The 14,886-nt window shown below is 62.4% G+C and overlaps 2 protein-coding genes across 3 annotated transcripts; one reads left to right on the top strand and one right to left on the bottom strand.

Annotated features, from left to right (window-relative positions):
* The first annotated feature begins 525 nt into the window (after window positions 1–525).
* Window positions 526–6,954, top strand: CDC20 (cell division cycle 20). The gene is made up of 10 exons (XM_029081683.2): window positions 526–816; window positions 3,558–3,703; window positions 3,807–3,903; window positions 4,055–4,183; window positions 4,398–4,594; window positions 5,527–5,621; window positions 5,725–5,953; window positions 6,082–6,207; window positions 6,298–6,415; window positions 6,757–6,954. Exons 1-10 carry the CDS (start codon window positions 627–629, stop codon window positions 6,933–6,935), a joined length of 1,506 nt encoding a protein of 501 aa, XP_028937516.1. The 5' UTR covers window positions 526–626; the 3' UTR covers window positions 6,936–6,954.
* A 283-nt stretch (window positions 6,955–7,237) lies between these two features.
* ELOVL1 (ELOVL fatty acid elongase 1) lies at window positions 7,238–14,175 on the bottom strand. Of its 2 annotated transcripts, none has more exons than XM_029082889.2 (8): window positions 14,048–14,175; window positions 9,697–9,759; window positions 9,319–9,509; window positions 9,054–9,134; window positions 8,875–8,931; window positions 8,659–8,764; window positions 8,429–8,565; window positions 7,238–8,228 (listed from the first exon to the last, which is right to left on the bottom strand). In XM_029082889.2, the coding sequence occupies exons 2-8, from the start codon at window positions 9,740–9,742 to the stop codon at window positions 7,995–7,997; spliced, it is 852 nt and encodes a 283-aa protein (XP_028938722.1). In that variant the 5' UTR covers window positions 9,743–9,759; window positions 14,048–14,175; the 3' UTR covers window positions 7,238–7,994. The 2 variants fall into 2 exon arrangements, with proteins under 2 accessions (XP_028938722.1, XP_028938723.1); XM_029082890.2 differs by lacking the exon at window positions 14,048–14,175 and adding an exon at window positions 11,035–11,244.
* Between the last annotated feature and the right edge of the window lie 711 nt (window positions 14,176–14,886).

Below are 14,886 nucleotides of genomic sequence, written 5' to 3' on the forward strand. Positions count from 1 at the left end.
GGCGGAGGAGCAGAGGGAAAAGGGGAAAAAGAAGGTTTAGCTGCGGAGAGGTAAAGGGGGGGGTGGCAGAGGGAGTAGAGGGAGAAGAGGAGCTCAGTCTGGGAAGGCCTCTTGGAGGAGGTGAGTTTTAAGTAGAGTTTTGAAGAGGGGAAGAGAATCAGTTTGGCTGTGTGACTGGGGGCAAGTCACTTCACTTCTCTGGGCCTCAGTTCCCTCATCTGTAAAAAGGGGATGATGCCTGTGAGCCTCAGGTGGGACAACCTGATGACCTTGTATGCCCCAGTGCTTAGACCAGTGCTCTGCCCATAGTAAGCGCTTAACAGACACCAACATTATAGGAAGCGCTCAATAAATACTACCGAATGAGCTACCCAGGCCCTCCGCCTCCCGAGCAGAGGACTAGGGGCCGAGGCGGCGGCGGCGGCGGCCCACTTGGGCCAAGTCTCGCGAGAGGTTTCGCTTGGGCCCAGAAGCCTTCGCGGCGGCGACCGTTGGCCGTTCAAAGCGGCCAATGGGAGCGCGGGGCGGGAGGCCCGAGTCGGGCCAAGGAGAAGGAGGAGGAGGAGGAGGAGGAGGCGGCCGAGGCGGAGGCCCAGCGCGGCCTAGCAGGACCGGCTACCCTCGCCATGGCGCAGTTCGGGTTCGAGAGCGACCTGCACTCGCTGCTCCGGCTGGACACCCCCATCGCCAACGCGCCCCCCGCCCGCTGGCAGCGCAAAGCCAAGGACACCCCGGGGGCCCCCGGGCCCGGCCCGTCGCCCATGCGACCCGCCAACCGCACCCACGGCGGCGCCAAGACCCCGCGCCGCACCCCAGGTCAGCGCCGGCCACCGCTCCATCTGCCGCCGAGGTCGCCCGCCCGAGCGCTTAGGACGGCGCTCAGACCGTTCACTCGATTGGATACGGCGGGGACGATGGCATGGGTTAAGCGCCGACGATGGGCCGGGCACTGTGCTCGGCGCCGGGAGGGGATGATCATAAAAAAAATGATGTTGGTATTTAAGCGCTTACTGTGTGCAGAGCACTGTTCCAAGCGCCGGGGTCATAATAATAATGTTGGTATTTGTTAAGCGCTTACTATGTGCAGAGCACTGTGCCAAGCGCTGGGGTCATAATAATAATGTTGGTATTTGTTAAGCGCTTACTATGTGCAGAGCACTGTTCCAAGCGCTGGGGTCATAATAATGTTGGTATTTGTTAAGCACTTACTATGTGCAGAGCACTGTTCTAAGCTGCTGGGGTGGATATAGAATCACCGGCTGGTCCCACGTGAGGCTCACCGTCTTTATTAATGTTGGTAGTTAAGCGCTTACTGTGTGCGAAGCGCTGGGGTAATAATAATGTTGGTATTTGTTAAGCGCTTACTATGTGCAGAGCACTGTTCCGAGCGCTGGGGTGGATACAAGGTCATCGGGTGGTCCCCCGTGAGGCTCACCGTCTCTATGTTGGTATTTGTTAAGCGCTTACTGTGTGCAGAGCACTGTTCTAAGCGCTGGGGAAGATACGGGGTCATCAGGTGGTCCCCCGTGAGGCTTACTGTCTTTATTAATGTTGTTATTTAAGCACTTACTGTGTGCAGAGCACTCTTCTAAGCGCTGGGGAAGATACAGGGTCATCAGGTGGTTCCCCGTGAGGCTCACCGTCTTTATTAATGTTGGTATTTGTTAAGCGCTTACTGTGTGCAGAGCACTGTTCTAAGCGCTGGGGGAGATACAGGGTCATCGGGTGTCCCACCTGAGGCTCACCGTCTTTATTAATGTTGGTGTTTGTCAAGCGCTTACTATGTGCAGAGCACTCTTCTAAGCGTTGGAGTACAGAGTCATCGGGTGATCCGTCATCGGGTGGTCCCCCGTGAGGCTCACCGTCTTTATTTATGTTGGTATTTGTTAAGCGCTTACTATGTGCAGAGCACTGTTCTAAGCGCCGGGGTAGATACAGGGTCATCGGGTGGTCCCACGTGAGGCTCACCGTCTTTTTTTAATGTTGGTATTTGTTAAGCGCTTACTATGTGCAGAGCACTCTTCTAAGCGCCGGGGTAGATACAGGGTCATCGGGTGGTCCCACATGAGGCTCACAGTCTTCATCCCCATTTTCCAGAGGAGGTCACTGAAGCGACAGATGAGGGAACTGAGGCACAGAAAAGTGAAGTGATTGGCCCACAGTCACACAGCTGACAAGTGGCAGAGTTGGGATTCGAACCCATGACCTCTGACTCCCCTTTTTCACTGAGCCACGGGATGCAAGCCTCTCCCAGCCTGAGCCCCCTCCCTTTCCCTCTGCTCCCCCTCCTTCCCCTCAGCCCTGTGCTCATGTGTATATATTATTTATCATCCTATTTGTTCTGTGAATGAGGTGTATATCTCCTTGACTCTATTGATCTCGATGATGTCTTGTTTTTGTTTTGCTTTGCCGTCTGTCTCCCCCGTTTAGACTGTGAGCCCGTCGTTGGGCAGGGATGGTCTCTCTCTGTTGCCCAATTGTACCTTCCAAGTGCTTAGTACGGTGCTCTGCACATAGTAAGCGCTCAATAAATACTGTTGAATGAATGAATACAAGGTGATCAGGTTGTCCCACCTGGGGCTCACGGTCTTCATCCCCATTTTCCAGAGGAGGTCACTGAAGCGCAGAGAGGTGAAGTGACTTGCCCAAAGTCACACACATTTAGACTGTGAGCCTGTTATTGGGCAGGGACTGTTACCCACTTGTACCTTCCAAGCACTTAGTACAGTGCTCTGCACATAGTAAGCGCTCAATAAATACTATTGAATGAACAAATGACAAGCGGCTGAGCTGGGATTTGAACCCATGACCTCTGACAACCATGCTCGGGCTCTTGCCACTGAGCCACGCTGCTTCTCAATAAGAAGAGGACAATCCCTGCCCACAACGGGCTCACGGTCTAGACCGGGGCTGGGGGGAAGATGGGCATCAATACAAGTAAAACAGGCATTGATATAAATAAATAGAATTATGGATATATACAGAAGTGCTGAGGCGGGGGGAAGGGGAAGGGGAGCCAGTCAGGGTGGCAAGGATGGGAGGAAGAGACTATTCATTCAGTTGCATTTATTGAGCGCTTCCTATGTGCAGAGCACTGTACTAAGTGCTTGGAATGGACAATTCGGCAACAGTTAGAGACCATCCCTGCCCAATAACGGGCTCACAGTCTAAATTGGGGAGGCAGACAGGAAAACAGAAGAAAACAAGTGGGGCATAATAATAATGATTGTGTTCGTTAAGCGCTTGCTATGTGCCATATGCTGTTCTGAGTGCCAGGGTAGATACAAGGTCATCAGGTTGTCGCACGTAGGGCTCACGGTCTTAGTGGCCATTTTACAGATGAGGTAACCGAGGCGCAGGGAAGTTGTGACTTGCTCAAAGTCACACAGCCGATAAGTGGCTGAGCCGGCATTAGAACCCACGACCTCCGGCTCCCAAGCCTGTGCTCTTTCCACTAAGCCACTGTCTAGAGCTTAGGCACAGCCTGTCTCGCGGTGGAGGGTTGGGGACAGGGAGGAGGCCCAGGCCGTGACCCCCGACCACCCGCATTCACCCAGGCAAGGCTGCGTCCAAGGCCCAGAACACCTCGCCCAAGGCCGGAGCTGACCGCTACATCCCCCAGCGGAGTGCCGCCCAGATGGAGGTGGCCAGCTTCCTCCTGAGCAAGGAGAACCAGCCCGACGACCAGTCCCCCACCAAGAAGGTGCGGCCTGGGACAGGCGGGGGGACAGAGGAGGCCTGGGGAGTCGTGGGTGGGCCATCCCCTCTGTGTGTGGGCTTGTGTGTGTGACACGCTGCGCCCCCAGGAGCTGCAGAAGGCCTGGGCCCTGAACTTGAACGGCTTCGACGTGGAAGAGGCCAAGATCCTGCGGCTCAGCGGAAAGGCCCAAAACGCCCCTGAGGGTGAGGTTCGGCAGGGACCCGCACTGGCCAAGCCTCCCTACCCGGAGCTGATGGGGGTTGGGGGACGTGACCCGCCATTGCCTCCGGTCCTGCTTGAGGCCTGGGTGATGGAGAAGGTGATTCCTTCCCACCACCCGGTGACATCTCCTAGGTTACCAGAACAACCTGAAGGTGCTGTACAGCCAGAAGACCACCCCCGGCTCCAGCAAGAAGACGGGCAGATACATCCCCTCCATGCCAGAGCGTATTCTGGATGCTCCTGAGATCCGCAATGACTTCTGTGAGGGAGCGTCCTGGGGGCGAGGGGGGCTGACGGGGCTTCAGGGCTTTCTGGGGGTGACTGTGCGTGCTCCCGGCCGGCCCCACAGGTCCCCCAGCTTCTCTCTCATCAGCCCCGCGGGCTGGGCCTCCCTGGGGTTGGCACCGTTGGTGGGTCGGAAGTTTCCCTGGTTGGCGACGCCGGAGGGTTACCCTCCCCTCCTGGTCGTCTGCAGACCTGAACCTAGTGGATTGGAGCGGGCAGAATGTGCTGGCCGTGGCGCTGGACAACTGCGTGTACCTGTGGAGCGCCAGCTCGGGGGACATCCTGCAGCTGCTGCAGATGGAGCGGCCGGGGGACTACGTCTCTTCGGTCGCCTGGATCCGCGAGGGCAACTACCTGGCTGTGGGCACTAGCAACGCCGAGGTCCAGGTGGGTCTGGGGTGGGAAAGGAGCCGCCCGGGCCGATGGGCGCGGCGACGGCCCCCATCTTTCTCTGCCACGGCCCTGCCGGTTCGGTCTCAGAGCCTCCCCGCGTCTTCCTCAGGCCCCGTGTAAAGGCGGGCACGGTTTATATCCTCTCTTGGATGTTGAGGCGAGACTGGAATCCTAAGATTTTAACTGCTGGTAAAGAGGTCATCTTTTTCGGCGACTTGGTCGTGATGCCTTAAGGGCCATGAGGTCATCCGACTTGAAAACGTGATCCAAACTGACAGCGGACCCTCCCCCCTCCCCCCCAAATCCTGGATCCATTCATTGCCGATTGCCTAATGTCATCTCAGGGGAGAGAGCACTGCTGGAGCCAGTGGGGAGGACCCCCCCTCCCCCACCACTTCCTCACTTTCTCCCCTGATCAGTTCCCAGCTGCCCAAGCTGTATAAATCCAGCAGGGAGCCTGGGCACTTAGACTGTAAGCTCCCCGTGGGCACGGAGTGCGTCCTTAGTTCGACTGGATCGCCGTCTCCCAAGCGTAGCCTAGTACAGTGCTCGGCCCACGGTAAGCGTCGAAGAAACATCATCGACCTATTGGTCTTGGCATCCACCCCCGGCCCTTTGTTTATAGATGCTTATTAGGCTGTCTGGCAGTCTTTCGGCCTGCTTTACGGGGACCCGTTTAGGTGTCCGTCACCCCTGTTGGTGTAAAAACACCCTGCAGCCTGGGAGTGGTCTCCTTGTGGTTGTTTCCCCAACGCTCCTTGTCCAGGGGATGCTTAATCAAGTCCATCCCCCCTCGGCTGCTGCTCCTAAAAGAGCGCGCCAATCCCGGTGGGGGACGGGGCCTCCCCGGTGCCGGAGCCCCGGGATTGGGCGGGATTGCTGACCTGTGACTTGATCCTTCTTCACCCCTACCATCCCTCCCCAAGCTCTGGGACGTGCAACAGCAGAAACGGCTTCGCAACATGAGTAGCCACGCGGCCCGCGTGGGTGCCCTCAGCTGGAACAGCTACATCCTGTCCAGGTGACCGGACTGGGCCAGGCGGGGGCTGGGATGGGGTGGGGGGGGATGGCCGGAGGGCGCAGGCGGGCACTGAGCGCCCCCTGTCCCCTCGGGCGGCTCCCAGCGGCTCCCGATCCGGGCACATCCATCACCACGACGTGCGGGTGGCCGAGCACCACGTGGCCACGCTCAGCGGCCACAGCCAAGAAGTGTGCGGCTTGCGTTGGGCCCCCGACGGCCGGCACTTGGCCAGCGGCGGAAACGACAACCTGGTCAACGTCTGGTCGGGCGCCCCCGGGGATGGGAGCAGAGCACCGTTGCAAACCCTCACCCAGCATCAGGGAGCTGTCAAGGTGAGAGTGGGGAGGTGGGGAGGGGGCTGCCGGCGATCCTCTCCCGGTGTGGGGGGGGAGGGAGTGGGGCTACTGAGGGCCCAAATGGGACCATCCCCTCCCCCTGACGCTCTTCACCCTCCCTGCAGGCTGTGGCCTGGTGCCCCTGGCAGTCCAACGTCTTGGCCACGGGAGGGGGTACCAGCGACCGGCACATACGCATCTGGAACGTCTGTTCCGGGGCCTGCTTGAGTGCGGTGGACGCCCATTCCCAGGTAACGGACCGCCCGCGCCCGCCGCCTCGTCCCCGTGCCCGTCCCGCGCCCACGTCCCCTCCAGTTAATGGCCCCTTCTCTCCCCCGCAGGTGTGTTCCATCCTTTGGTCTTCACACTACAAGGAGCTCATCTCCGGTCACGGCTTTGCCCAGAACCAGCTGGTCATCTGGAAGTATCCGACCATGACCAAGGTGGCTGAGCTCAAAGGTGAGTGGGGCTGAGCGGGCTGGCTGACGGGGGGCGGTCAGAGTTGAAGGGGGCCAGGACCCTGCGCTCTACCAGCGAGCAATGTGGCCTAGGTGATAGAGTATGGGCCCGAGACTCAGCAAGACTCGGGTTCTAATCCCAGTTCTGCCACTTGTCTGCTTGGTAAAGTCACTTGCCTTTTGGGCCTCAGTTTCCTCATCTGTAAAATGGGGATTGAAACCATGAGCCCCGCGAGGGACTGGGACCGCGTCCAACCCTCTTTGCCTACATGTGGACCAAGCGCTGCCCGCGTAGCCCAGTTCTCATCACTGTGCCCTTCCCTCGTCTTTGCCTTTGCCCAGGTCACACGGCCCGGGTCCTGAGTCTGACCACGAGCCCCGACGGGGCTACGGTGGCTTCTGCGGCGGCGGACGAGACGCTGCGCCTGTGGCGCTGCTTCGAGCTGGACCCTGTCCGCCGGCGGGAGCGGGAGAAGGCGGGGGCCGCCAAGAGCAGTCTCATCCACCGGGGAATCCGCTGAGCGGGGCCGGGATGGGGGAAGGGGCGGGGGGGGGGGGGGGGGGGGCGCCGGTGGGGGATTGGGCGGGGGGCGGGGGGGATCTGCTCTTGTATTGTTGTAATAAAGAATCGTCCATCTGTTTGTCCAACCGGACCCCCTCCCCACTGACTCTTCCTCTCCGCTGCTGTGGCCCTACCCTGGCTCCAGCCTCCTACCTCACTCGGGCCCTACCACCGCCACCCCCCGCCCCCACCCCGTCACCCCAGCAAAGTTTTCCCCCGGATGGGGGGAAAGTCCCCCAACCCCAGACGTGGAGGCTGAGCTGGCACCTTTTCTTGGCTCACTTTATTTGAGACTTGGCGTGAGCGACCCCACCCCTCCCCACCCCCAGTCTTTGGCCTGGCCCTGCTTTGGTCCGGGGGGGAAGAGAAGGGCAGCAGCAGTGTGGGCCTCACGGGGGAGGCAGGCCAGGAGTGGAGGGGGGGAGCGGCCTGCCCCCAGAGTGCGTGTGAGTGTGTGTGTGTGTAGTGGGGGGTGGGGGAAAAACAGGATGGGGGTGCACCTGGAGGCTGAAGGTATTATTGCTGAACCTGCCCCCAAGGGCAGAATTCAAGTTTGGTAACAGCCCAGAGGGGGAGGAGGGTAGTGTGAAACGCCCCCACCCTCGCTCCGGCCGCCGGGGCCGGCAGGAGTCCGACCGCGGCCCTCCCCGCGCAGGAGAGACCGACTGCCCCTCTCCACTCGGGCGAGGGGGGGACGGGGCGGTGTTGGCACCAAGCAGGGCAGCAGCCACAGGGGTGGAAGGAAAGAGGCCAGAAGGCGACTCTCCCTCTGGCGCAGCGGGCGGGAAGAAGGCACGGCTCCCACGGCGGCTGGACGCGGGAGTGGGATGGGAAGGGCCTGCCCCCGCCAGCCCCACCTGGGAACGAGGCCCCCCAGGCTGCGGGGTCCCCACGGGGGCGCGAGACGCCGACGGGCGGGGCCCGGGCCTCAAAGCCGGCGGCCGCCGGCGGGTGCGGTCCCGAGGCACTTGGGTGGTAGGCGCACGGCCAGGGGTCCGGGCGGGAGGGGGCCGCCCACTCAGTTGGCCTTGACCTTGACCTTGGCCCCACAGGCGGCCCCGTTGTGCGTGGCGGCGGCCGTCCGTGGAAGCCGTTTGCCTTTGGTGTAGGAGTGATACCAGAAGTTGGAGAAGAGGAGAAAGAAGACGGTGCCGTAAATCCAGATAAGGTGAATGATGACGGGGTACTGGTAGCCGCAGCGGGGCATGAAGTAGTACTGGGAGATGTGCAAGGAGACCAGCACGAACTGGATCTGGAAGGGGGGACGAGGAGGGGCTTAGGCATGGGCAGGGGATGGGATGGGCGGAACCACTGCCAGGAGGAGCGGCGACCCCCCTCCCCAAATGAGACCCGGGGAAGGGGAGGGGGCTGGTTCGTCCCGAGGCCCCTCCCTCACCTGTCCCAGTCTGCGCCCCCCCGCACCCTCCCCCACGGCCCCACCGGCCCCCTCACCAGCTGGATAGCCGTCATGTGCTTTTTCCACCAGAGGAAGCGCTGGGCTACGGGCCCGAGGGCGGCCAAGCCGTAGTACAGGTACATGACCACGTGGACCATGGAGTTCACCATGGCGTGGAAGGACCCCATACCACCTGAGGAGCGGGGGACGCAAGGCAGAAGTCGGGGGTCAGAGGTCGCGGTCGGTCCCACACGGACCCGCTCCGGCAGGGGACCCCCAGCCTCACCTGGAGCAATACTGACGCCCCACCACCAGCTCCAGGGCAGCACGGAGTGGTGGAAGACGTGGAGGAAGGTCACCTGTCCGTCCTTCTTCCGCAGAATGAAGATAACCTGGAGGGTGGGGGGTGCCACGGGAGCTAGCGGTCAGGGGTGGGGACGGCGGGGACGCACGTGCCGCCATCCCCGCCCCGCAGCCCCCCCACTCCTTCCTCCTCACTCACTGTGTCTATGAGCTCAATGAATTTGGAGAAGAGAAAGAGCCAGGCCACTCGCACCATCTGCAAGTAGACAGAGTCAGCCCTGCCCCCAGGAGCTCCCACTTCCCTCCCGGTCCCCATTTCTGCTCCCACAGGCCCCCGCCCTCCCTCCCTCCCATCCCTGCCCCCCACCCCCTACTCACCCGCAGGGCCTCGGGGTTGTGGGAAAAATCCACGGGGTCGCAGCGCCAGGTGTAGCTGCCCAGCCAGCCGGACATCAGGAACTGGAGGGAAACAGGGACTGGGCACAGTTCGGTCCACGCCTGGTACCCTGGGACCGCCCTTACCTTCCACCTCCACGCTCCCACCCTGGCCCCGGGCAGGGCCACGGACAGCGGTGGACAGCCGGTCCCCTCCCTGGGTTCTCCCCCCCGACCCCCACCCCGATCCATCCAGAGCTCCCCGCACCTCATAGACAATGTAGAGAGAGAAGGCCACCAGAGTGAAGTTGTAGACGATCATGAAGCCCCGCAGCTGGAAGGGTTTGCGGTTAGCCATAAGGCGGGGCCCGAGCGACAGCACGAAGTAGATGTAGGTGAGCAGGATGGAGGTCATGATCAGTGGGGACCCCATCAGGGGGTAATCCTGGATTCGGGGGTCTGGGGAGACAGGCAGGAGTTGAGGAAGCCCATAGGGGTTAACCCTGAACTGGGGAGACATATGGGGGTGGTAGGGAGAAACAATGAATTCAGGGGTCGGGGGGGGAGACGTGGGGGATGGGAGGAAACCTTGGGGTTGGGGGGCCAGGGGAAAACAACGTTGGGGTCACGACCCGTGAGATCTCACCTCCCATCTTGACCAGTTCCTGGTACATGGTCACGACGGCCTCCATCCTGACTCGGGGTGGGTCTGTGGGAGAGGAAAGGGGTTATCCAACAAGTTTGTCCCTCCGGTATCCTGTCCTCAGGTCCCTCCCACCCCTGCCGCCCCAAAGACACCGGCCTCTTCAGGAAGTGGACAGCGGGAGAGTACGGAGGCTCCAGAGCATCCCTGAATGTGGGGATGGGGGGGAGGGGATGCCCATCTGAGAGGTGTGCGGGACCTGATGGTCTAAGAGTCTCTGGGGCATTAGACCAGTCAGAAAGGGCACTGGATCCTAGAGGGGGGTCAGCTATGTTGGCCTCAGGGATGGCAAGGCACAGGGGAGGGGAGATCAAGGTAGAAGGAGATGAGATGAAGAGTTCTGGTGAGGTTAGAGGGGAAAGGATGTAGGAAGAACATGGCTCGGGGGGAGGGCATTTCCTGACTTGTCTGAGACTTGAGACCTCTGCCCCCGCCACCCACCCCAGCGAGCACCAGCCCCTCTTCCTTCAGGCCCCAGATTTGGCTGCCCCCCACCCCCACCCCTCGGGGTCCCAGCTCCTGCCCTTCTCTCACGCAGGCCTCTTGAGGAGAGACACCACAATCCCAGGCCAGTCTGGGCCCTAAGCCTGCCTCCCTCCCTCCCTCCCACAGTCTGTCTGTCCTACTGGAGGACCTCCCCCAGTGGACTTCTCCCTGCTGCCCCCACCCAGCAGCCCCTTGCTCGCTCTCCAATGGGACTGGATCTGGGGAGGCCAGTTCATCTATGGGGCTCTCTGGACCCTGGACTTGGGTTGGGCCACTCCAGCCTGAGGCTCCCTTGATGGACCCCTCTTGGCAGCAGCCCTAGAGCCGGGGTGGCCACCGCCAGGCCCGGGGGAGGGTCCGGGACCAGTCGGGTCCTGGGGTTCGCCTGGAACGGACATGGCCGCAGACACAGGGCCCACCGTCGCCTCCTCCCCAACACCAATGATCGAATCTCCGTCTCACCACCCACCTCAGAACTCCCACCTCCCCAATTCCCTCCCCACCCTGTCCCCACTCCCCAATCTCCTGCCCCTTTCCCCTATCCTCGGTCCTCATCCACCTCCATCTCCTACCCGTCTTCCCTCTCCATTCTCTCCCAAGTTTCTTGGTCCACGTCAAGAGGGGGCATGAGTCTTCCCGCTGCTTCCCACTTGTGTGGGAATCGCTGCTGTTGGTCTTCTGCTCTCCCTGCCCCTCGCTCTCCTCCCTTTTGCTTCCCGGGTGGCTCCCCCGTCCCACGGCCCCCAGCACTTCCCCACCACTGAGCTCCCGATCCAGCCTCCTGCCTCTCCCTACCTGCTCGAGACGAGTTTCTGCTGGGTTGTGCCTGTTCTGCCGGCTCTCCTCTCCTCTCCTGTCCCCTCCTCTCCTCCTCTCTCCACTTTGGGGATGCTTCCTGCCCTGGCCGCTCCACCTGTCTGACTAGATCGGGCACCGGCTCCTCCCTCCGCCCGCGCAGGGCGGATCCAGGCTGCAGGTCACCCAGCCGCTGCCGTTGGGAATGGGGAGGGGAGAGCAAGACAGCAGCGGGGGAGGAGGAAGCGGAAGGCGGGGGAGGAGAGACTTGGGGGGAGGAAGCAGGGGAGGAAGGGCGGAGAGGGGAGCGGCTTCCACACCTGTGAGGATTGGGAAAGGAGGCTTGGGTCCTGGGCTAATGGGCATATTGGCCACCTCCTTGAAACCTAGTTTCTGCCCGGACGTCTTATATCCAGCTCCTGCCCCAGGCACTCGACTTCTGCCCTGGGCACCATGTGTTAGTCTCCTTCCCCGGTACTAGACTCCAGCTTCTGCCCACAGGCATCCAACTCCAGTTTGGGCCATCTTGCTCCCGCCCCAAGCCCTCTGCAGCCAGCCGGCTCTTCCCTGAGGGAGATGACCTCAGAATGGAGATAGAGAGAAACAGGGAGGGATTCAGGAGAGGGTGGTCAAGGGAAAGGACCAGGTGGATAATCTGCTAGGGCCACATTCTGTGGAAAAGGGGGGGAAACCAGAGCGAGCAACTTCTCCAGACGACCTGCCCAGCTCAGTCCCACTGCTGCGTGTGCTGGCTGGCCGGGCAGGCGGCCTGTCTGCCCACCTGTCGTCTCTACTGACGCCACGGGCGCAGTGGGAAGGGGCGGAACAGACACGGCTCCTGCCCTGACGGGGCAGGCCACCTCCGCCGGCTCTGGCTCCCGGTTTCTTCCTCAGACTACCTCCGGGGAATGAGGAGGAAGAAGGGCAAGCGATAGCCAGATCCTGGGCTACTGGGCCGGAGGGGTCTTGGATACCAGGGGCTGACCCTCCTCTGGCATCTGAGTGCCAGGATGGCAGACGGTCTCCTCTCTTGTTCCCCCCTCCCCAAGCCTGTCCCTCTCTGACCAACTCCCACCCCCTGGGGACAGGAGAAGTTCGGAAGCAGATGGGGGAGAGGAGCAGGGTTAAAGGGCACAGCATCCAAAGGGAGGGAAGAGAGAGCTCCGAGATCAAGACCAAGAGCCGGGAGGAGATGCTGGCGAGGGTGAGCCAGCCATGCCCGTCGGTCCCCTGGGCCCCTCCAGCTCCCACAGCTCTATACTTCATTCGTTCTACTCGATTTATTGAGGGCTTACTGTGTGCAGAGCACTGTACTAAGTGCTTGGGAGGGTACAATACAATACACGTGGGCCCGGGATAGACCGTGGGCAGGATGGGACCCAGTTGGGGATGGTGGAGCTCCAGGCTCCTTGAGCTGCCGCTTCATGGTGTCCCGGCCAGGAGTCCAAGAGCCCACCGGCGGACTGGGGAGGAGGCCGGAGGCTGTGAGGCAGGAAGCCCGAGACGGGGCCCAGTGGACCTGGGCCCTTCCGGTCCCTGGACCTCTGGTTCCGGGCTAGGATGTGGGTGTGCCGGGGGCCCGGGGGGCGTCAGGTCAAAGAGGCAGAGAGATGGCCTTTAGTTCAGCCCTCCCCGGGCCTCTTCGGATCGTCCCACACTTCGTCTGACCACCCGATCGTCCTCCTGTTCTTCCGACGCCCCCATTTTCCCATCAGCCGGCTCATTCCCCCCATTCTTCACCCCATCACCCACTCCCCCCGCTGCCTTTCCAGAAATCAGTCATTCTTTTCCTACCCTCCCAGCTCGTCCCACCACACGCCCTCCCTGTCCTCCACAGAGACCCCGGGCCAAGCCCCCTTTGTATTCAGATTTCCCCTGGGTGGGGCAAGGGTTAGGTATAGGTACAAGGTCACAGCGGACAGGGAGGGAGAGATTCGGGCCTTCTGGCCTCAGAGGGGACTCCAGAAAAGATGGAGAGAAGGAGGGAAGGAGGGAAGGAGGGAAGGAAGGAAGGAAGGAAGGAAGGAAGGAAGGAAGGAAGGAAGGAAGGAAGGAAGGAAGGAAGGAAGGAAGGAAGGAAGGAAGGAAGGAAGGAAGGAAGAGCCACTTCTGGCCCCCTGCGGCTGCTGTGCCCCATCTGCTGACCCTCACACAGGCCTGGCCAAAACACACAAACACACGCAGGGTCCAGGATGGGCAGAGACTCAAATGCCGAACAGGTGCCCAAGGCAGACACCCTGACATGTGCCCATGTGGACCAAGTGGCCGGAGTCCAGGGCGGGCACCCCTTCACACCCAGATCGAGAGGCCGCCGCCCGGGGTGGGCAAACGTTCCTATAGGGACGAGATGCTCGGGGTCCAGAGAGGGCATGCGTTCCCACAGAGGCGCTGGGAGAGCAGCATGGGTAGACAGTTACAGGAGTGTCGTCCAGGACGGCCACACTGGCATTCCCCCCACCCCGCGTACAGAGTCAGAGCCCAGGGCGGTGCCTCCTCACCACCGGGCAGTCAGTCCGGAGCTCCGGCGGCTGCCCGGCCGGACACTGGGGTCCTCCCCTCTCCCTCCCACCCCGGAGCCCATCGGCGGTGCCCGGCGGGCGGAGCGGTTACCCGACCCCGCCCGGCCCATCCTCCCTGCCCGCCAGGCCGGCCCGGTGCCAACCTCCGCCCCCGGGTCCCTCCGGAGAGAGCGGAGGGGGGCGAGGGCGGGGCCCCAGTCGGGGAAGCCTCGGGGGGCCCCCCACCACCCCATCCCACCGGGCCCGAGGGAGCCCGGGCCCGTTCCCGGAGGCCGGGCGAGGCCGGGAAGGACCGAGCAGGACTGGGCAGGGCCGGACCGCCGAGGCGGGCTCCCGGGCCTTCCTCTCCTCCTCTCCCCTGCCTTTGGCGGGGAGCTGAGCCTCCAGGCTCGTCGTCGTCGTCGTCCTCCTCGCCCCCCGCGTCCCCTCCCCAGCACGTGGAGAGGAGCGGGGTCCCGGCAGGAAAAATGGGAAAACGGGAAAATGGTACTCACCCCGGCGGGGGCGTCAGGCGAGGAGCAGGAGGGCGAGCGGATGAGGGGCAGGGGCCGGCCGAGAGTCCCGGGGGCCGCCGGCTGCCACTTCCTCATCTGCTCAGCAGACTTTCTGTCACCCTAGGGGGAGGGGAGAGGAGGAGGAGGAGGAGGAGGGCGAGGGGGCCGGCTGGGCGAGGGGCGCCGCTGATTGGGCCTGGGCCGAGCTGGGGACGGGGCGGGATTCCGAGGCAGGAAGCACACGCTCAGGCTCACTCACACCCAATCCGCCCTCTTCTCTTCCCTCTCCCAGTCCTCTCCGGCCCGCACCGAGGTCCCCGGGCCTGCCCCGGACTGCCTCGCCTCTGCCCACCCCGGGGTCACCACCTCAGCTGGCCCGGCCCCCCTCCCACCTGACCCCCACCGGCCCACAGCTGGGATTCCGGCTCCTCAGAGGGCCGGGGAGGTTAACAGCCCTCCTCCTGGCACCTGGCTCGCTTGCCCCTGCCCTTGGCCAGCCCGGCTTCTGATCCCAATGCTGGCCGTAGCCCCGGGGCTCCTGGGCCCTTGTGACTGCTGCTCTCTGGGGGGCCCCGCAGGCTGGGTCATATGGGGCTTCCCAGGCCCCCAGCGTGGGTCCCCCCCTTGTGCCCTTCAGGTACCTGGCCCGGACCGGACACCCCACGGGTCCTAATAGTTGCCGTATTTGTTAAGAGCTCCCCGAGTGCCAAGCTGTACTGGGAGCGGGGGTACGTCCGGGGTATTCGGGTCAGATACGTTCCCTGGTCAACGTGAAGCGCCGTCTAAGTAGGTCCTCTCGGGCGGCAAAAGCCAAACGGAACCTGGCGCTCCAAAAGCCA

Source organism: Ornithorhynchus anatinus, chromosome 17 (genome assembly GCF_004115215.2).
Source record: "Ornithorhynchus anatinus isolate Pmale09 chromosome 17, mOrnAna1.pri.v4, whole genome shotgun sequence".
In the NCBI taxonomy this organism is placed as follows: Eukaryota; Metazoa; Chordata; class Mammalia; order Monotremata; family Ornithorhynchidae; genus Ornithorhynchus; species Ornithorhynchus anatinus.

Bases quoted from the DNA above. Each gene is read 5' to 3' on its own strand.
- CDC20 (XM_029081683.2), top strand. From the start codon at position 627: ATGGCGCAGTTCGGGTTCGAGAGCGACCTGCACTCGCTGCTCCGGCTG. The intron at 817-3,557 runs GTCAGCGCCGGC...GCATTCACCCAG, and splicing joins GACCCCGCGCCGCACCCCAG to GCAAGGCTGCGTCCAAGGCC. The intron at 5,954-6,081 runs GTGAGAGTGGGG...CCCTCCCTGCAG, and splicing joins AGCATCAGGGAGCTGTCAAG to GCTGTGGCCTGGTGCCCCTG.
- ELOVL1 (XM_029082889.2), bottom strand. From the start codon at position 9,742: ATGGAGGCCGTCGTGACCATGTACCAGGAACTGGTCAAGATGGGAG. The intron at 8,932-9,053 runs GTGAGTAGGGGG...GTCTACTTGCAG, and splicing joins ACAACCCCGAGGCCCTGCGG to ATGGTGCGAGTGGCCTGGCT. The intron at 8,765-8,874 runs GTGAGTGAGGAG...CCCACCCTCCAG, and splicing joins TCATTGAGCTCATAGACACA to GTTATCTTCATTCTGCGGAA.